Source organism: Heliangelus exortis, chromosome 8, assembly GCF_036169615.1.
Source record: "Heliangelus exortis chromosome 8, bHelExo1.hap1, whole genome shotgun sequence".
In the NCBI taxonomy this organism is placed as follows: Eukaryota; Metazoa; Chordata; class Aves; order Apodiformes; family Trochilidae; genus Heliangelus; species Heliangelus exortis.
The window spans coordinates 25,908,975-25,930,218 of NC_092429.1; the positions used below are offsets into that span (position 1 = coordinate 25,908,975).

A 21,244-nucleotide genomic window follows, 5' to 3' on the forward strand; every position below is an offset into this window, starting at 1 on the left:
GTGTGGGGTTCTGAAATGATTCAGGTGTTGCTACAGAGGTGAGCAATATCATGGATATAACTATGAACTCCTGGATACTGATCCACTGTAGCAGTTAATGGCAGTTTCCAAAGATGATTATTTTAAATTACCATTGCTGGAATGAAATTCAAGAGGATTTATTTTGTCTGTGGGGACCTTGAATTATGTTTCTGGCATTAATAATTGTAATGGACTATAACTTTTTGAAGGAATTGTGAATATTGACATAAGTCTCCAAATTCTATTCTTAGATTATTTTCATTTTTAAATGAGTAGACACAATCTTTCTCGTTGTATGTGAGATGTATGTTTTCCTTCTTGGCATTCAGAGGACAAATCTGCCTTATCCCCCACCCATCTCTCTCCAAATAAAATTCATTATTCATACCCAAACAGTGGTGAGTCTATTGGAATTAACCTTGATGAAAATGTTTATCTTTCCAATGACTAGCATGGATAAGACAGAGTGCCATCTCCTGAATGGAGCCACAAGAGAAAGGATTAGGTGATGAACTTTTTTGCTTTACTCTCCAGTCAGTCTGTAATTTAAATTGAGACATTTAAAAGATTACCTCCAGTAACTGCTGGTCTAGGAAACCTCAGCTGTACTGAGGTTTCTCCTTTCCTTCCTCACCCTTACCCCATTATATTCCAAAGTAAATTACTTTCTCAGGAAAAAAGGCAGAGATTTCCCCCCTCCTTCCCTGGGCAATGAATGTGTCTCTTTTTTTTTTTTTTTTTTTTTTTTTTTTTTTTTTTTTTTTTTTTTTTGTCAGTTTTTATTTCCATACTTCACAGTACCTGTTCTGGTTTAGAAGTGCCTTGTGTTTGCTAAAGATCGGTCAAGAGCACTGGCAGAGCTGATCAGTGGCCTTTCTCTTTCTGGCTTTTTTTTTTTTTTTTTTTTTTTTTTTTTTTTTTTTCTCAAGCTAGGGTGTGCCAGAGGTGATGCACTGATGCTGAGGAGGCATCAACAGCTATGGGACTGTAATCCTCTCAAATGTAAGCACTGGCAGTGTCTACAGAGAGAGATCGTGGGACGCTGAAGCAGAGTTTAGCTGCTGTTACAGCAGGTCACCTGCTCAGGGTGCAGTGTTCCCTAATCCCAAAGCATGAACCAGTCCCGATGGATTGAATGGAGGACTCTGAATATGAGCAGTAGTGTTATGAACATATCTGACCACCTCTCCTGCCCTCTCGGATTTGGTCACTACAATACAGTTGACATCTGTATCCTTGAGACAGTCGTTATTGTCTTGCTCACATTTTTAATTATTGCGGGTAACTTAACTGTGATATTTGTATTCCACTGTGCTCCACTTCTGCATCATTATACCACCAGCTATTTTATTCAGACCATGGCCTATGCTGATCTTTTTGTTGGAGTTAGCTGCTTGGTTCCTACTTTGTCACTGCTTCACTACTCGACAGGTGTCCACGAGTCCTTGACATGTCAAGTTTTTGGATATATCATCTCTGTGCTCAAAAGTGTATCTATGGCATGTCTTGCTTGCATCAGCGTGGATCGCTATCTCGCTATAACAAAGCCTCTCTCCTATAACCAACTGGTCACACCTTGCCGCTTGAGAATCTGCATCATTTTGATCTGGATTTACTCTTGTCTGATCTTCTTGCCTTCTTTTTTCGGTTGGGGAAAACCTGGTTACCATGGAGATATTTTTGAATGGTGTGCTACCTCCTGGCTAACTAACGCCTATTTTACCAGCTTTATCGTGTGCTTACTCTACGCTCCTGCTGCCTTTGTCATCTGTTTCACCTATTTCCACATCTTTAAAATTTGCCGGCAGCACACCAAAGAGATCCATGACCGGAGAGCTCGATTTCCCAGCCACGAAGTGGATGCTGCTGGGGAGACTGGGCACAGCCCTGACCGCCGCTATGCCATGGTTTTGTTTCGGATAACCAGCGTGTTCTACGTGCTGTGGCTCCCCTATATCATCTACTTTCTGCTGGAGAGCTCTAGGGTGTTGGAAAACCCATCTCTTTCCTTCTTAACGACGTGGCTTGCTATAAGCAATAGTTTCTGCAACTGTGTCATCTATAGCCTCTCCAACAGCGTTTTCAGGCTGGGACTGAGGAGACTCTCAGAGACAATATGTTCATCTTGTACGTGTTTAAAAGACAGGGATGCACGGGACCCTAAGCCAAGAAAACGAGCTAATTCTTGCTCCATTTAAAGAAAACTGGCACGTGTAACCAAATTGCGGAGTTTTGATAAGTATTTGCTGTATCTGGAAACTTGCCTGAAGAGAAATGTTTACTTGAATAGCTTGTGATGATGTTAGAGGGAGTTTAAAGGTGATTGAGGAAAAGGAAAAGGCTGCTGTGAGAGAGGGTGCTGAACTTGAATTTAGCTCTTGTGAAACTGTGAGGAGAGCAAATTGACAGAGATGATGAAGAAAGTCAGAGCTAAAAATCTTCCAAAGGGCATGAAATAACTACCACATCAGAAGAGGTTCCTCATAAAATAAATAAGCTAGTTACCACCTTATATATTTCCGCCTTGTAGAAAAGTTGTCTTGCTATCTTTGTGTCAGAATATACTGTAGACTTCTGAATTTCAATATATTTAAGAAGAAATAATCAACAACACAGTAAGTGGGTATCCGTAAATTATATACCTGAGGACTATAGTAGATATTGCAGATTAATAATCAGCTCGCTCTCTGCTCACATCTTGTACAATTTTCAGTTGCACAAACAATCCACAGTGCATAAAACCTACACTGGGCATGAGGTTTTTTGGGTAGAATGGCACATTTTGGTGCAACTCTCACAGAAGCTCTTCCTCTCGTTTCCCCCCTTTTTTCCATGCTCTGCATCCCTAGTTTTCTTTGCCTCTCAGTGGTTTAGTTGGAGAACACCTAGGAGGTAAACTTGAGTTTTCTGACCATTCTTTTGTGCGGAAAGCAACAGTCCTTCCTGGCTGACTGAGTACCTGCAGCTGCCCATGTGCAATGACTTCTTCAATCTTTCATTCTCTTGATCCTGTTAAATCAGCACATGGTATCGACGTAGTATCCTTTAGGGTATACTAAAGCTTTTCCTTTATTGGCTACACAGATAATCCTAATGCAGGTATGGTAATTGCACACAGCAGTGGGCATCACTGCTTAGAAAATTAAAGCTAACTAACCCTTTTCTTTGGGAAGTCTAAATAGCTTACTGTTGTAGCTGTCAATCTGTTGTGTGAACCTAGCTTGCACGTACTGTATTTTTTTTAGAGAAAACGTAAATTGTGGTCTGTGCCTAATGTTTTCATAGCACATGGAATAGGTCAATGCTACAGGATTAAAAATTACACTTGCTTTAAGAGAAATACTTCTGTGCAGTTGTTGAATAGCTGTTTGTTAGACAAGTGTTCTCAAAGAAGGTAAACAAGGCAGTTTAGTATTTAATACAAAGAGCTTCAGTATTTCTTTTTGTACTGAACTGATTTTCAGGTCCACTGATGAAAATTTTTTCATTTTGCAAGAGTGCACATTAAGTTTGTGTAATAAATTGCCAGGGGTTCAGATGCATGCCAATCAATAAACTATTAAAATTATTATTTTGAACCAAATGTAATTTTCTTAGATGGTTATTGGCTTTTAAAAAAGGCCCAGTCATTGATTATTGGTGCCTTTTAACACTGCACTATTAATCCTTCTTTCACGAAGATGCATATGTAAAGATCGTGCCTGTTACTTTTTGTAATGGAAGTTAACCACGCTCGCACACTTCTGTGGTTTGACTCTAGGTCTCCCTTAATGATGTATTCTTTGTTCTGTTGAGGTGATTCTGAACCCCGTACTTTTTTTTAAATCTGTAAGAAAGTTGAAACAATGGAATAAAGTAGTATTATCTATATCAAAACCAGCCTTGGCTTTAGTTCCCTCATGTTACACTGTTGTCTGTGGACGTTCTTTTGAGTTAGGACTCAAGAGTGATGAACGATTTAAATTCCAAACCTCAAAGCTGCTTACTTGCTGTCTTAAATTTTTATATACCTGTTTCTAGCATTGCACAATCTTTGAAGCAGATTGAAATGTGACTTGAAAGGTTCCTCTAACTAAGCTCAGCTGTTGCTGACAATTAGCCCTGATAGATTTTTTTGAAAAATGAGTAGTATTCTTTGCACATATCTCAAAATCTTCTATGTCTACAGTAATGTGTCATCTGCCTTCTTTTGTAAAGTTGTTGTTTCTTTCAGAAGGCTCTTTTTTGGCTGACTTCTGCTTCATAGGGTTGTGTAACCCCGTCTCTTCTTACAAACACAACTTGGATGGATTTCATTTTGTCATTATTTAGTCATTGTTTCCTGCTTAGTAAGTTCTCAGTGTGCAAGACTTATACAAGGAATAATGAAATAGCTCATTTCTCAGAATTCATAGGGCTGGTTTCATACTGGTGAAGTATGAAAGAGCTGGCTGCTTACTGCTTCTGGTTCTTGTTGGCTTTCCTTTTAACAAGATTCTATGGGACCTCCTTGAAATTCAAGGGAAGTTCTAGAAAATGCTTGAAACTGAACTAACCTTTTGTTAAACACAGCCTGGAGACAGTAGATGCATTGTTAGCACAGTAACTGTAACTACCAATATGTAGAAATACACAAGCTAACTCATGTGAATCAGTAGTGCCTTAGTAGAACCCTGTTTGTATAACCTCAGTAGATGGAGTTGATGTGCAGCAACTCGAAGCTTTGTTGCCTGCAAATGTTGGTTCAGAAAGGAGAGAGCTTCACTTCAGAACCTGGAGCACAAAGTTTACTCACCAGCCCACTGGCTTCTTGCTCTCAAGGGCAGAGTTAGCAATACTTTTCTCTCTGCCATTGTGTTGAGCTTGTGGAGCTGCTAGGTGGGACTGAAAATTTCCTTCCTCCTCAGGCTGTCCTTGGAGCATGAGAATATAGTAGAATTCAAACTAATCATAGGTTCCTAGGCTTTTCATTTTTATTTTTTTCTGTGGAGGGGGGAGGTTGTTTCATAAATACTGGCTTAACCTTGTTGCTGCAACAATGCTTATTTGCTTCTCTGGACCCTGAATTTCACTTGCTGCAAAGTCACATTTCAGCCTGTTCTCTGTAAATCCCAAGTCTTCGGGACTCCTGGAGTCTCTGAAATTAAACATCCTCAGCAGAATTAAAATACTTAATTTCTGCTTGCTGTTTCCAGAATGACAGGATTTGACCTGTTGGTCAGTCACATGAATTTTTATGCTTAGTAAGTCTTTAATTTTTTTTTAAAGTGTTTTCTGAACTCACTATTTAAAATTTTATTTGAGGGAGATTTGTTTTGTTTTGCTAAAGCTGTCTGAGGATTCCAGCTGGTGCTAAATTATCTTCCAAAATTACAAGGCTGAACATTCTGATGGATAAAAAAGGTCCAATGGGAGTTCTAGTTACCCAGTCTGTCACTTTTGATTTTCATTCTGTCATTATATAAAATCTCATGGTTTTCTATGAAAATCTGGTTAAAGAATGAGTCTTCTAAAGCTGGCATCTGGAGCATGCATCCTACTTTCATGTGCTTAAAGATATTTGTGATTTATGAAATACCTAGTAAATAGGTGACTGGACACTGAACAAAGGAATCATGTTGAAAAAGATAATTGTTAATCATATAGGTAATAATAATGTCTCTCCATATATAGAAGTGTTGAGGCAGTTGCTAAAATTTCATATATATATATATATATATATAAAAATACACATATATAAAAGATGCTCCTTTGTGCAGGTGAAATGCATTTTGCCATTACATTTCTCTTGAATACTTGCAGTTTTACTGTAACAGAGGCTATGTCAAGGTTGATTGCATTTCTTTTTTTGGACTCTCATGTCTTCAGCCTAAGGTAAAGTAAAAAAAAAAAAAAAGCTAGCAAAAGTGCTACCAGAAAAGTAATTCTTTCTTTACCAAATTTTGTTTCTTTATTTTCTGAAATAGCTAAGTGAATTTCTCCTTATGATACTTTTCTTTAAAGGGAAAGAATACTCTAGTAATGAAAAGCACAATGCTATCTTTTAAAAGATTTTTCCCCCCTGTTTCTGCTTAAGAATCCATTTGGTAATTGTACTTGGTAAAGTATGAGGTATCGTGCTGGATTTATTTTTGTGCAGAATCTTTGTTCTTCCTCTGCTGAAAAGTTTGGAGTGTTTTGCTTTATTAAGCCAGTTCATTAAGACCTTTTAAAAATAGCATTTATAGTGCTTTTATGAATATTTTTAATTAATTAATGTTTGACAATTTAACATCTATAAACACGTTTAGTTTTCGCAGCCAGCAAAACTAATAAAGCATGTTCTTTTTTGTACAGTAACTTACCAGTCAGTATTAGCTATTGTCTATTGAGAGAAGTTTATCAATGTCATGATTAGCTGGTTCATTAGCTATTTCATTTTGTGTATGACCAATTAAGTTTAACTATTAAAAAAAAAAAAGAAAGGAATTGTTGCAACAGGGTATAGAGCTGATGGGAAACTCATCAGATTTTATTCTGTCTCACAGTTGGTTCTCAACATGAAACTATTTTAGCTCTCTGTATTACAGTTGTAGCCAAGCAAATAAATATATGGATTTTTTTCAGTGTTGCTGTTTGAGTGCTGAGAATCTGTACCTCTAAATCCAAGCTGCTGCTCATGGTGGGAATGTCCATTCCATGGATCCCCAAGTTGGATGCAGTGTGCCCAGCAACGTGATGGTCCTGCATCTGACTTTGCCAAGGAGCAGTGCCAGAGGTTCAGGAGGCTGACAGTGCTGTGGGGGCTGAATGTCACCGAAGCTGGCACTTGCCTCCCAGCCATCCTCCAGGATCAGCTAATTTGCAGATCTTCAAATTTATTGTTGCTGTCACAGAAAGGATAAGTTTAAGCCTTTGATTTTATCCTCCCCTTGTTACCTCTCTCTCTCATTAAGCTGTTTCATGGCTGGAGTGGTGCATCATTCTACTAATTAACTCAATTAGGTTTATTTTGGGGTGGGTTTTTTGTTTGCTTTTAATCAAAACCTTTTATGTATGTCATTTGAATGGCAAACACAAACATTTCTTTCTTAACTGAATGCCAATTAATTTTTAGCCCTTTCCAGAAATGGAAGCATCACTAAGGTAGTGATTTCCTGTCACTTGCAGCACTGCCTGCACCATTGCTTTAAAGATAGTGTTTCCCCAAGATTTTTGCTAAACCAAGTTCAAGTAAAATCTGTTTTCCCCCTCTATTTAATATAGACAGGCTTAATTTTTTTTTAGTCCATGCTGAATTTATAGATGGAACTCTGCAGTCATTAAGCATATTTAATTGTTCACAGAAGTTGATGTCATTATTGTAGATTAGTGGGATGAAAGCAGTATAGAAGGACATTTAAGGGTAGCTTCCTACTCGCACATTTTTCTAGTCAGTCTTAAACAAAATGACTCCATTCTCCATCTGATGGGAGGAAAATCCTTCCAGAAAATATGATTCAAACTCCATGAGCTTTAAGTGCTAAGGGAACAGTATGTGAATGTAGAAGCAGCTGGAAATGGCTCTGTGCCCCAACAAAAATGTGATAAAAGCTCCTCACTTCTACATCCATAATTTTTGTGGACTTTCCCTTTGTCCAGGTACTGTGAAAGGTAGGATGAATATCAGAAAACCTTAATGCTTTCAGCTGCACTGACAGCAGACTAGGAAAAGCAATTTCAGGCAGCAAAAATGTCTGTAGATCTTTGGGATTTTATCACAGTCTTCTCCTGACTGCTGCCAAACTTAACCCTCTTGAGAAGAATGTGACAGCAATGCTGAAGGTTTTTCATTTTCATCAGTCTGTGACTGGGGCTGAACCAAGAGAAGGTGATTTGGATCAAAATGAAACTTCTGTGTTGCCAGGGAAAAGGGTTTCACTTTTGGTACGGGATGTTCATCCCTGCCTCAGAACTCGCAGGTTGAATTCTACAACCAGTGCACAGTATTAGAAAAAATGGCAAACCACAAAGGTTTTAGAAGGGAAAGCTCAGAGATGTCAGCATTACTCATGCAAGGGCATTTTCTGCATCTTGACAGAATTGCTTTTTGTTTGTTGTATTTAAATGAAATATGTGCTTGTATTTTTTCTCTTCTTTTGTAAGTTACTTGAGTAAGCACAAATTCTTTTCAGCACAAAAGTTGCCCATCTTATGAGAAATTTAAATGAAGAACAGGATAGTGGTTTGGGAAAGTACAACAGACTGGCCCTGGGAGACAGCAAAGGTTGCTACTTGTGGAAGATGGACTCCTTTGACTTCTATGCATTTTAGGCAGGAAAGCTTTCAAATACCTGTACCAGGTGAGGGTTTCTCAGTCCCTATATCATCTCTCCCCTGTTATTTGTGCTTCTGCATGTATTATTTACAGGTTCTTTTGTGACATCTAAAGTTAGATTTGTAAAAGGACAAATGATATTTTCCATGATCAGGCAGATTTGTTCAGACCTAGAGAAGACAAAGGTTTTTGTGTTTCCTCAGTGATTACAGGATATGTGTTCCCATGAGCTGTCCTATGGTGTGGGAGCAGATATAGGAAGGGTGTCTTGAGGCAGAAGAGCTGGACTGCTCCTCATCTCTTGCATGAAATGACTGTGTCTGATGAGCCCAGCTGAAGTTGTGGCTTTGGGGGGAGAAACACAGAGAGTGGGGGCCTTTTACTTACCCATTTATCTTCATGCCACCATGTAACTCGATGTTCACATCTCTGTTTAAATGAGGATTGTCACAAACAAAACATTGTCATTTAGGAATATGTATCCTCCCTGTTTTCTGCTGGGATTCCTGCTCTCAGTACAGTTTGCCATTTAAACCTCTGATTCATTCTCACTGAATAAACCGGTGGTGGTCTGAATTGTTAACATTCTGGCAGCAGAATGAAACATGCACCTCACCTCCTCTTCCCATGGCTGGAACGTGGGAATGTCCTCTGCTTGCAGTCATATTCCATGGAGTGAATCTTCCGTGGAAGGGGTGGGATAGACCACTAAAGGCAATAAGACTTTTAAACTGCCTCAACAGGGTTTTTGCAGAGCTTTGCTAGTAAGGGTTTTTATTGGTAAGAAAATTTGGTGGAACTAAAAATGGGAGATCTGGATACTGCAAGAAATGAATTGTTATTAGGTCAAGAACAGATTAGTCTGGTTTTCATTGATACCCTCAATAGGTAACAGAATCTTCATAAGAGAATTTTTTTGTAATCAGGTAGATTTTTGGACACTACAATTTTTATATTGCATTTTAATGCACGTAGCCTTGGGTTGCAGAGAGTCATTTAATGACAAGGTTTCAGTGGCAGTTTTTAAATCATTTCAAGGGCTTTGGGGACTGCTTTGTGGCTAGAGTTGGTTAAGTGCTAAGTGTATAATAAAATTACTAAAACCATAACAGCAAACCTTGGGAGCTCACAATCAATTGATTATTTTCTTTTGCTGCCCATGCTTTACTTGATCCCTGGCTTTTGGGTTTTTTTAAAGGCTGTTTTAAATTTTAATTCTATTTCTATTTCAATTTGATTCTATTATCTCTTACATTCTATTATCTATTATCTTTTACACAGATGTGTTCTTCACTTGGCTTATGTAAAAACCTTTGAGAGTATTAGAAACATCATACCCTTGAAGGGAACTAAATCTAGTCTTAAATGTATTTAGGCTGCATCTCATTGGATCTAAAGGAAGTTGTTTCTGTAGCTTCTTAACTGGATTTCAGGTGTCTTGGCAACAAGCCTCATCAAGAAAGGCCAAGTTCTCCAGCCTGTTCTGTAGAGCTGAAATATTATTTGCTACTGCTTTTATTAGTTGCTAATTAAAGAAACAGATTTGGTGGTGAATCAGTATTTTGGATGGGATTTAGAGAGATGCTGTTTCTGCTACATTTCCTTTGGTTCTGATGGCTGTAGATGAAGCTTATTGCTCAAGTGCTGCTGAAGCTTTGTCCATGTTATCCTTGTGTATTTGCAGCTCCTTTCTTCTAGTTCATTCTGGCTTAAAAAGCCTTTTAGGGAAAAAGTAAGTGTGATGGTTGGTCATTGATACACGTGTGCCTCTATTACCATCTTATTACATGAATTTCACTGCATCAGTAATACCTGTATTTTAAAAATAAAAATAATAGCAAAGTGCTCTTGTAATAATGTTATTGTTTTGTTTTAAAAGAGATTTATAGCAAGATCAAATTTTTTTTACACTGGTAAAGAGTTCTGAAGTGTGATGTTTGTGAGGAGTACCTGTTCATAAATTATTAAGGGGAAAGATTTGGATTTCAATTGGCAGATGAAATTCAAGAGATAAATATAAGCGTTGATTCTAAAGTAAATCAGCTCTTAGTTTTCATACAATAACAAAATGAAATTTATCCATTTTCTCTCAGGAAAGGATTAGGGGTTACTGTAAGTTGCTTTATGGAACTTGGATTTTTATGAGCCATGGCTTACCAAAAGTATTGAGATATTAGTAACAGGCATGGTGTGCCTGGATCTTGAATACTGAGTGTAAGTGGTCCATGGTGATGTAGCTGGAAGGAGTTCTGAGGAATGGCCAAGGAACTGCTCTTCTGTAAGAATAAACTAAAGTATCTGGGATTTTCCAGCCTAGAAAAGAAAGGATTAAGGTGCAGATCAGTATGAGAGGTCTGTAAGGCTGTGTTTTGGGGGAGAACTGGATATAATTACTGATAGTTCCTTTTCCAGTGTAAAAAAATGAAAATCAAGGAGGCAGTATGAAAACAAACCATTTTTGGTGACTTGTGGAATTGAAAAAAGGCACTCTGGATGTTGAAAGCTGACATTGGTTTCAAATTCAGAGAAATACAAAGAGGAATAGCATATTAAATGCTGTCATCATGCTTCTGGCTTGGCAGCCCATGTGCTGCAGATGCCCAGAGCCTCAGAGGCTGTGATGGGGGGATTGTCACAGTGTGTTTGTCCCATTCTGACATTTGTCCTTGGATGCCTCTTCATAGTTGCTGTTGCAGACAGAGGAACTACAGGCTGACCTAAAACATCTGCTCTTACCTTTCTGCTCTTTTGCATTGTTATGTCTTTATTACTTTTCATAGACTCGCTCTGGATATTTCTTTTCATATTTGATCTATCAGGAAAAGAATGCACAGTTTCCTTCAGCTGTTTTATTCTGAATAAAATTGTGAGTGAAAAATGATCAGCTGTGGCTGTGTGTCTTTGTGGAAGGTGGCTCTGAGAGTAGAAGTGTCAGCATGATCAACTGTCCCCATCTTTTCTCCCTACTGAAGGAAAATATTTTCTGGGAGATAATCAACAAGGCAGTTGTGAAGGGGACTGTATTGCTATTTTTGATATCAAGTATCAGGGGATAAACTTTTAACTTTAAAAAAATAATTATTGTTGTTAAGACCCAAGATATTACTGTAAGCAGTCCACAACAAAAAGGGCTTCTTAACCCTATCTAAATACCATGTTTTGTTAAAATAGGGATGCCAGCATCATGCATGGCAGTCAGATACCCCTCCCAAGCTGCAGCTGATTCAGTAGAGGTCCAACAAGTCCTCTGCTTCCTCGTGTTGTGGGAAAATGTGTTGTAGCATACTGATACAAAAAATGCTCTGGAGGTCACTAAACAGTGTAAAGGCTGCAATTTTGTGTTTAAGAGGGACTAAATCCTTGAGAAAATGTCCCTGACAGCCTGTTGCGGCTGATGATGCACAGTTAGCAGTTCCCAACAACAAGCTGGTATTTTTTCAAGTGTTTCTGCAGTTGCCAAAGTTAACAGTGAGGCTAACAAGGAAATTCCATAGTGAGCAAGGCAAGTATCTTAATGTGCCATGAGGATATGGCTGTGTTCTTCCACCCCTGTGTCATCTCTTTTCTAAAATGATGGATTATCCAGTGAAAAGTAAAACCAGAAGTCAAACTAAATCTCCATATAACTGGGGCTGATATATTTATATAGTTGAAAATAGTGTGTAGTTGATTCTGCCTGTTGGTGTAGCTTCAAAACTGTATGGTCTTTTAAGATTATTTTTTATAGAAGAAAGCTGTTGCATTCTACATTTATTTTTACAATTCGATCAATTAACACTGGTTTGCCCCAGCTACATTTTCTCATTTTCTTTAAAACCAGTGTCAAAAATTTTCTTCTGTTAAAAAAAAAAGGTGATTTGTAAGGTGCATTCTGGTCCTTTTTTGTTTGTTTGTTTGTTTTGTTTTGTTGGGGGTTTTTTTGGTTGGTTTTTTTTTTTTTTTTTTCCTAGGAGCTTGCACCTTGTTTTTTTCAGTGGCTAAATCATGAAGTGGGGGCTTGGTGCTCAAATTTGTTTTCCTGTATTGCAGTTCCACACACGACTGCATCTTCAGACGAGCTTGAGTCCCCCTCCCCTTGTTCATGGATTTGGGATATGGAAATACGGGAAAATATGAGGCCAAATTGTAGCTCAGGATGTCAGTGTTGAAGTTATTTTCATGACTGAGTATACCTTGTCCATTTTCTTGTAGATGAATTTAAGTGAACTTGCAGAAATCAGAAAGACTTTTTATTTTTCTTCCTTAAAAAGTAATTATTGTTTGAAAAACAATCTGACTAGAGAGAAACTATTCACAAGTAAGGTAGATAGTTGATACTGTGAGGTTTGTTTCCCCCTCCTCCCATTCTTGGAAACATCGTTCTTGTTAATGGTAATTCAAAATAATGAAAAACAAAGGTAATGTGCTTTGCAAATATACCTGCTAACAGTGCATTTGTACATGCAGACACATTTCAGTCTAGAAGTCAGCATATCTTTGCAATGCTTTAATGAAAAAGCATTTTTGCAGCTTTCCAATGTGGTAGCTCATCAGTTCAGTAATATTGATGATATCTATATTTTGGTCTATCCTTTGATCCCTGCTGTAAGTAGAATTCCAGTTCACCTCAGGAGAGCATTGGAATTTTAAGGTTTCTATAATCAGTCTAGCAGTGAAATAGGAATCAGTCTAGCAGTGAAATAGAAAGCACTAAACTTCTGATTTTTTTAAGCAAGTACACCCCATGACTCATGAGCATCTCCATTACAGGAGAAGGGGTTGCAGCAGAAGCATCACTAATGAGGACAGGAGTCTCCCATGAAACAAGTTTGCATCTGTGTTTGTGTGCTGAAGTCAATATGGTAACATATGCTCCAAAGATCAATACTGCTATAAAAGCATAGACCATGAAAGAGAGAAGGGAGAGATTGTGTAGCTTGGGTTTGCTGTGTTGCACTTCATGTTTTCAGTCTGTTTTCTGAATAAGCAAATTGACTGCTAAGATTAAAACACAATATTGTTTTTCTGTGTACTCAGCTAGGTATGAGAATATTATGCTATATTAATTCACATTATTAAAAAAACATTAAATATGACAGTTTAAAAAATATAATTCTTGGATATTATTTTAGAGCTTCTACAGCTGGATTATAAAGACTTTGGCTAAATTTTGTTACAGTTTCCTTGTCAAGCCCTTCCTTTCCCTCCAGATACATTGCATTGCTCTTGGTTTTTGTATGAGCAGCATCTTGGCTGTTTTTCTTTGATCTGGAGTATTGACCATATGAACATAAAAGTCATTAAGACATTCTGTGGCTAGATGAATGAGTAGGACTGAATCAGGATTAAATCTTATGTTTTGTTGCTGTCATCTGTTACTGTCCAGTTTGTCTGCTTGGTGGAGTACTTGAGCAATCGAAAGCAGAACTGAAATCTGAAATCCTGTGTGTGTTTGTTTTTCAGATTGTGTTTTTGTTTTGTTGTGGGTTTGGTTTTGATTGTTGGTTTTTTTTTTTTACTGAAAACACATTTTTCTATTTATATGATAATGTAATCTTAAAATTTATATATATTATTTAACTGTTTGCTGTAGTGTAAAACTTCTGTTACACGTTTAACCTGGTTCTTTGACTATTGCTGCAAGAAGCCTTTTTTCATCCTGTGAGAACTTTCTGTGTAACAAAAGGTTGTTGGTCACACTTCAGTTTCTTATTCATGCTGCTTTTATTGTCAACAATAAAATAATCTCAGGGATATCAATGAAATTCAGGTTATGCCCTTACTGGACAAAGTGATTTATCTCAGTTCAGTCTCTTCAGTTCTTGTTCTTTGCAACAGCATCTCCAGCTGTGTTTGAATTGACCTGCTTTCTTATTAATAATTGTCTTTCTAAATTAGGGCAATATTAGCATACATTATGTTATATTTAGATTTCAGTGTTCTTAGAGTTCTATGAATTCACAGATTTAGAACAAGAATTTGATTTTTTGTGACAATGGATTTGTATCCTGAAAGCCATTACAGCCTCTTAGAAGCAGTTCTGAAGGCAGCAAGTGGTAGCAAACTCTTGGCTTTGAACCCTAATAAAAAGACCTATTTATAACACTTAGAAAAATGTAGCTCTTAACTATACATTTTTGAGTTTTTTAACTCCTTATAATAGATTAGTAGTTTTGATAACCAGCTTGATTCTAAGGTCACTTTCAACAGTGACAGAGATGATTTATTTTTTTGATTTTTGTTATTATTTTGGTCTCCTGTTTGTAAGGGCTTGGTTATTCATCAACTGTATAGTTAGAGGATGTAAAATGTGCAACTTTCAATTCATGCTCATTTCAACATTAGCTGGATAAACACAGGAGATAAAATAATATACAGGAGAAGAATTGAATCCATTCTGAGGTCTTTATAAACTGGCAATCTGCTGTACTGCATTTCAGGATTTCAAACCTAAAACTCATCCAGCACTCCCAAGTTGATGGGTGGTGTCAGGACTTTTTAGGCTTCATATACTCATGAACCCCTTGGAGATGCTCAGGGTTTGAGAACATACCCTAAATGTCATACCAGCAAGGCAGGAGCTCCATGATTATTTTGCTCCTATGATAGGTGACTGCAAAAAGGTCTTTAATGCTCTTGATGCCTCAGAGAACTGGCCTGAAGGCAGTGTGATTCTCTTGCAATTTATTTGTTTGAACACAGCACTCTTGTTGTCAGGGTTTATATAAAATCTGAGCTGCTTGCTCCTCAGCTGTGTAGGACGTCCTATACCTCCCTACCCTGTCACATGCAGAGAGACCATCTGGGTGGATGGGATCAGCTCCAGATTGGGCTTGGAACTCATCCAGGAACGTTACAGAAACCTAGAAGCAAACAGAACAAACCAGAACAAACCAAAGCCTTTCCTCAGCAGTGATGCATTCAGTGACATAATGGTTTTGTAACATGCGTGGTACCACAAAGCATTGGTTTCCTCCAGACACTGTGGGAACTTTGGAAAGGTCTAAGTTTCAAGTGTTTTAAGAATGTTTTGCCTGAAATCTAATGCCTTATTTTTGAGGGTGTTTCTTCTTGTGGTGTTGTCAAATACTGGGTTTTGGAGCAATGTGGGGGTTTTTTTACAGTTCTAATTAGTTACTTTATTTCTCTCAATGGGACTGAATGAGAGAAAAGAAGCTGACACTGCCATCCTTACCTTTATTGCTTTTAATTTCTATGATTATTATTTCTTGCTGAGTAGAAGATTATTTAGAAAAGCAAGAGAAGCACTTTCTATTCCTTCTTTTTTTGGGATGGATTTAAAACCTATTTTTTCTCATGGTTAGACATAGTTCTTTTTTTATTTCAAAAAATGCATGAAAGTTTGAATTTGATCTGTTTGATGCATTCTCAGTCTCTAAGTTTATGTTCTGTTTATATTACCTAGACTTCAAGTAAAAATACTTAAGTCCTGACACCAGGTATAAATTCTCTATCCTGTAACATACTCTGTTTACAACAGAACAAAAAAAAATCCAGTTATTCAGATATGACTGAGAGCTGATCAGATGGGTTCTAACTGATTCTGAACTTCTTGATCATTCTTGTTTATCTTGATCACTCCAAGTTTTCCTTTTCCTGACAGATCAGGACCCTCACTTCTCTTTTTATAATCTGCTGTGTCCAAAACAAATTCAGATTTCTACTTGAGATCTTTCTTTCAGCTTAAAAGATTGTACCTGCTCCCAGAAATTGTTAGAGGGAGCCATGGCATCCTTAATAGAAACTCCCAGGCTCCCACCCAGCCACAAATAAATCAGTGTTTCTCTGTCATCTGTTCAACCTCTGCATTACATGGTAGATACCCACAGGGTAAGATCTCGAACTTAAAGGTCACTCTCAAATAGCAATTATAGAGACAATAACTAAAAAAATCTAATCAAGGACTTTCTGAGCCAAAAACTGTATCTCATGGCTTTCAGAGCTTTGCATAGTGGGATCTGTTTTGAATTGTAATGTAACGAGCAAGAACAGCAGTTGGAAACCTGGGGATTTCAAGTTAAATTCCTAAATACTAATTTGAGGCTAAATAGACCTGGCCTGATCTTCCAGGACTGCTGAGCAATGCAAAATCCCAGTCAGATAACAACCATGGGTATTTGTTTGTTGGGGTTTTTCTTAATGAAAATAAGAAGATAATCTCCACAGTCTGCAGACTCACTGAGATTTGAAATCTGATGATTTTCTTCTAAGTCATTACACAATAATTTTTTTTTTAGCCAGCTTAGGGATTACAGATATTTAGCTTAGATCTTTGTTTCTTGTTGCAGCGAGCCTTCTCTCAGGGACACGGCTCTTCTCCGGAGCTCTACGGCTCTCTTCCCAGGCGTCTCTCTGCATCTCTTCTCTGCTTCTGGGAGCATGCCTTTTATTTTGCCCTTCAGCCCCGCCCATTTCCGGCTGGGGCAGGCCCTAATTATTGGGCACAGCTGGGCCTAAGCTCCCAGTTCATTATCGGCGACACCTGAGGACTTGTGGTTCTCACTACAGTTTCTGATTGTGGAACTGATGGTTATACCACTGATGGAAATCCTACTATGGGTTAAATTTAAAGAGTCCATCAACCTAGTGGCTTGTTTCCATTCCTCCTGCTTTTCATTAATATATATATTTGCATTTATTTTCTGCTGTTTTTCTGCTTCTCCCTTTTCTGTAGAACAAAGAGCAATGGTTTCAAACCAGAGCCGAATAGATTTAGATTAGAAATTAAGAAGTTCTTTGCTGTGAGGGTGGTAAAATCCTGGAACAGGTTGCCCAGAGAGGTGGTAGAGGCCTCATCCCTGGAGACATTTAAGGTCAAGCTTGATGAGCAACCTGATGTAGTTAAATGTGTCCTTGCTCACTGCAGGGGGATTGACCAGATGACCTTTAAAGATCTTTTCCAACCCAGCCCATTCTGAAAGTGCTTTTAGAGTTTTCTAAGAAGTGATGCTTTGTGTCATGCTGAGAGCATCATGGTTGGAAAAAACATTCCTGGAGAAGAGGAAGAGCTGTCTTAAGAAGGTATTCAAAGTAGTGGGTCAGTTTGAATTTTTTTCAAAACCCTGTTCAGGTGCTTCCTCCTGCACCTAAACAGAAGAAGGTATATTTCTTAGCATGCTATGATCTTGCCTTTCGTATCTGGCACCTGCTTACTATTTTGTTATGATTTCAAAGGAGCAGTAGAGCTAAGTAACCTTCCCAGAAATGTATTTGACTTATGATTTTGGTATGAAACAGTACATTTTATACTAATTTTTCCATTTGACTTAGGAACTGGAGGTCTGCAGGGCCTGAACAATACTTAATAGAGAGCACTTGAAAACTGTTTCTGTTGATCAAAATGTATTTCAAAGGTTCAGAGTTGTATTTCAGCTGGTAAAAGACTTAGATGAGAGGTTGGACAGTGTGTGTGAAATGAAATAAAATAAAACAGTGAAATACTGGGATGGGTGTTTTCTACTGCTTTCACAGTGGATAATATCCATTGCATCCTTACTAGAGAGCTTATTCTTGTTGAGCTGCATTTCATTGAAATTTATGTTGTGAGTAGTTCTCTTAAGCTCAGCAGTCACAGTTCTGTCCAGTGTCCAGGATGGGTGAAAAGATAGGTGGTTTCAGCTGTTCTTCATCTAATATATATATATATATATATTATATATATATAATATATATACAGTCCCAGGTATTTTCAAACTGCTAGGTAGCAGGTGGGTAAGAATAAATCACTTTTCTGTTGGAACCAACAGTGGTTTGTTGTTTGTTTTTTTTCCTCATTTGTTTTTCATAGAGATTTCTGTAACAAAAGTTATGTTAGAACTAAAAGGTTTCTTAGAAGTTGGCGTTGTTACATTTGTACATGCTGGCTTGATTGGGGCATAAAAAGCTTTAAAACAGGGTTAGAAAAGTAACAGCAGAAACAGTTGTTTGGTACCAGCTTGTTTGATCCCTGGTAATTTTTAGTGTGAGCTGAAATAGCACTGGATGAGCAGCATCCATCATCTAAGGAATAAGCAAATGTCTGTAGTAGGCCAGTGATGCAACTTTGTCTAGATGAGTGATGCTTTTTAGAAAATCTGGGATTAGAACTGCAGTTTTTGTAATTGTCACCATCAATTACACACTTTCAAATCTTGTATGTGAACTCCGATTTATCTGTCGGGATCGGTCTTAATATTTTCCTATCCCATATGGAGTTGAAATTGAGAGCCTAGTGAAGGCTTTTCCAAGAGGACTATAAATGTGCTTCTCAGGAGACTGAGATGGGACAGTTTGCAGAATTTGGAAATTTTCCTGGTTAAAGTGTGAAGAAAATAACTGCTTCTGGTGAGCTGCATTTTCTAAAGATCAAACCCAAACATACCTTACAACAAAAACAGTAAAAAAAAAACCATCTTACACTGACATTAGTGGCAAGTTTCTGTCCATAAATTAATTTGGCAAATCAGAAGAGTGGTGTGCTCTTAGAAAGCTTTGTGCCAGAGAGTCAGCACTCTTCATAATGCACTGCTCATTTTTTATGGAAGTGGAACAGTGTTTAGCAATTATTTCTGTTATGGCCAGAATCTGGTGGATGCTGTATCCTTTTGCAGAGGAAACCACACACTGTGCTGAGTTTCTTTCTGCTGTTATTATATATAAGGAAATACTCTGCAGTAAAAAATGAACAACTTTTTAGTACCAGCCTTCCCAAGTACAGTTAGTTATTCAGGTTTGTGGTATTCCAAGGTGAATAAGAAGATACGAATAATACCCAAGAAGATACGAATAATACCCAAGCCACATGGACAGAATGTTCAAATTCTAGTAAGGCTCTACTTTGTTGGCTCAGAAAACCCTATGCATAGGAGATACTGGTTCTCTACTCTATAAAATAACAGGATAATTCTAATACTTACACGGATGTGACTGTGTGTGGAGTTTTAAATCAGTAGCTTATAGGAGTGTTATAGAGTTAGTAATGAGAAGGTTATGGGAATGATATATTGTACAGATAGTGTAATTATCAACAATGTTGTTGGGGATGTATTATTAACAGTGTAAATAAATGCACTGTTTGTACTGTAAGTCATGATGCTTTATTCAAAATAAGCAGCCCAGAAAAATTACTAATGTGAATAAATATCTCTAGGTATTGCAGTGATGTTCTTTAGGCTTTTTGTTTTGCAGATGATGCCAATTACAATTGGTTATCATGTGCCTTACTATACTCTATGTCTGCAAAGGTGTCAGCCCTCCTGTGGAAAAAACTGGGGTGTATTCTATGGGTGTAATTGATTTGAATGGTAGCACTTAACATCCTTTTTCTCAGAGCGAGCAACACAGAAAACATTGCTATGAGAACAACATGTTCAGAATTCTCTAAATTAAAAAAAAAAAAAAAAAGTGCAACATGAGGAAGAATATTTTGGCCAAAATTTGAGCAGATGAAGGGAGACATTGTGACCTCCCAATCTTCCCATACTCAAGCCCTCAAAAAAACCCCAAACTCAAAAAATCTCCAAATAAAACCATAATAGCCTTTACGAACCATGCAGGTATTTTTTCCTTAAGTAACTATTTGTTCACAGATGCAACAAATTAATTCCTTTACAAATCTCTGCTGCCCATCTGTGAATACAGAGGTAAATAAGAGTGGGATTTAGTGACAACAGTGGTTTTGAACTATTTTTTTTTCTATTTCTGACCTAGCAGTTGCGAACAATTTGTCTCCAAATAATAAAAGTGTATTACAAATGTAAGCATCAAGCACCTTTGCTTTATGTGTCAATAAAAATGCCTTCCATGCCCCTTCCCATGGAGGAAGCCACAAACTGAAACAAAGATGGAACTCAGGGTGTAGTTGGGAAGATTAATTTCAGAGGGAAATGAGGCTAAAAAACCCAATTTCAGTGCATTGCTAATAGTGATGTATCGGTGAGAACAAGTTTAATGAAAAGCTGTCTTATGCAGTTAGAGGATAACATTGTTCCTGTAATTGGGTACTGAAAGGAAGCCTTGTTATTTGTTGCAACAAATCCCAGAGAAATGACAAGATGAAGAAAAGGTCACAGAATGGTGATGAAGCTTTTAAAAAGAGAGACAATGCACACCAACACTTTCAGTGTCAAGATGGTATATGAATGGTATCAATGCTCACATTTAGCCTGCAGTATTAAAGGTATTGAAACAGAACCTGTTTTCAGTAGGTAAAGAGAGTTTGTAAAGCCTGCTCAGCCTATTCAGCAACATAATACTTGAGGAAATAAAGAGGATGGATTATAAATATATTAAAAGTGGAGGGGAAAATAGATTGCTTCTGTCTAAAGCAGTATTTGGTAATTTTCTTTCCTTCTGGACACATTTCTTTCTTAACAGCAGAGACAGTGTTTTCTGGTATACAGAACAGAAATTGAAATCATGTTATTCACCTCATTCACAGTTTTTAAAAAAGCATGGGACTGAAGGCAGAAGAGAAGGCACAGGAACTGCCTGAATAGCCTACTAGTTCTCCTGTCTCCAAAGCCTGGTTTTATTGTTCTGGTAAGGGGAAATAATCTGCCCATAGGTCTGAAGGAGGTGGTGAGATGGTTTGGTTGATCCACCTCCTGTCTCACACTTGTCAGGTTCTCATCCATTTTCACAAAGAGAGCAAATGATAGAGTCTGCCAAGCTCTGCTTTGCTGGCTGCTGCTGCTGCAGGGAGAGTGGTTTGAGAAGGAGGGTGATGGCTTGAGATGGCCTTGATCAGAGATGATTGCAGAGTTTGATGAAGAAAATACAAAGAAAAGATTGCAGAGTCTCTGGGGATACTGGTGGGACAGTAGCAGGTTACTGCAAAGAGGCCAGAGAGAAATAGAGGCTGTGTGCTTGGTGAAACCAAAGGAGGTTCCTTTATTGAAGTATGCTGAATAATTTTCATATTGAAATATTAAGCTTTAGTGTAGAGATAATTGTCTTAAGGGAAGATAG

The 21,244-nt window shown here is 37.7% G+C and overlaps 2 protein-coding genes across 4 annotated transcripts in view; both read left to right on the top strand.

The window, feature by feature from the left end:
- RABGAP1L (RAB GTPase activating protein 1 like) overlaps positions 1–21,244 on the top strand; it is a 232,724-nt gene that overhangs the window by 79,246 nt on the left and 132,234 nt on the right. The gene's annotated exons all lie outside the window — the stretch shown is intronic.
- GPR52 (G protein-coupled receptor 52) lies at positions 1,020–11,178 on the top strand. Its single transcript, XM_071751138.1, has one exon. The coding sequence runs from the start codon at positions 1,134–1,136 to the stop codon at positions 2,217–2,219; it is 1,086 nt and encodes a 361-aa protein (XP_071607239.1). The 5' UTR covers positions 1,020–1,133; the 3' UTR covers positions 2,220–11,178.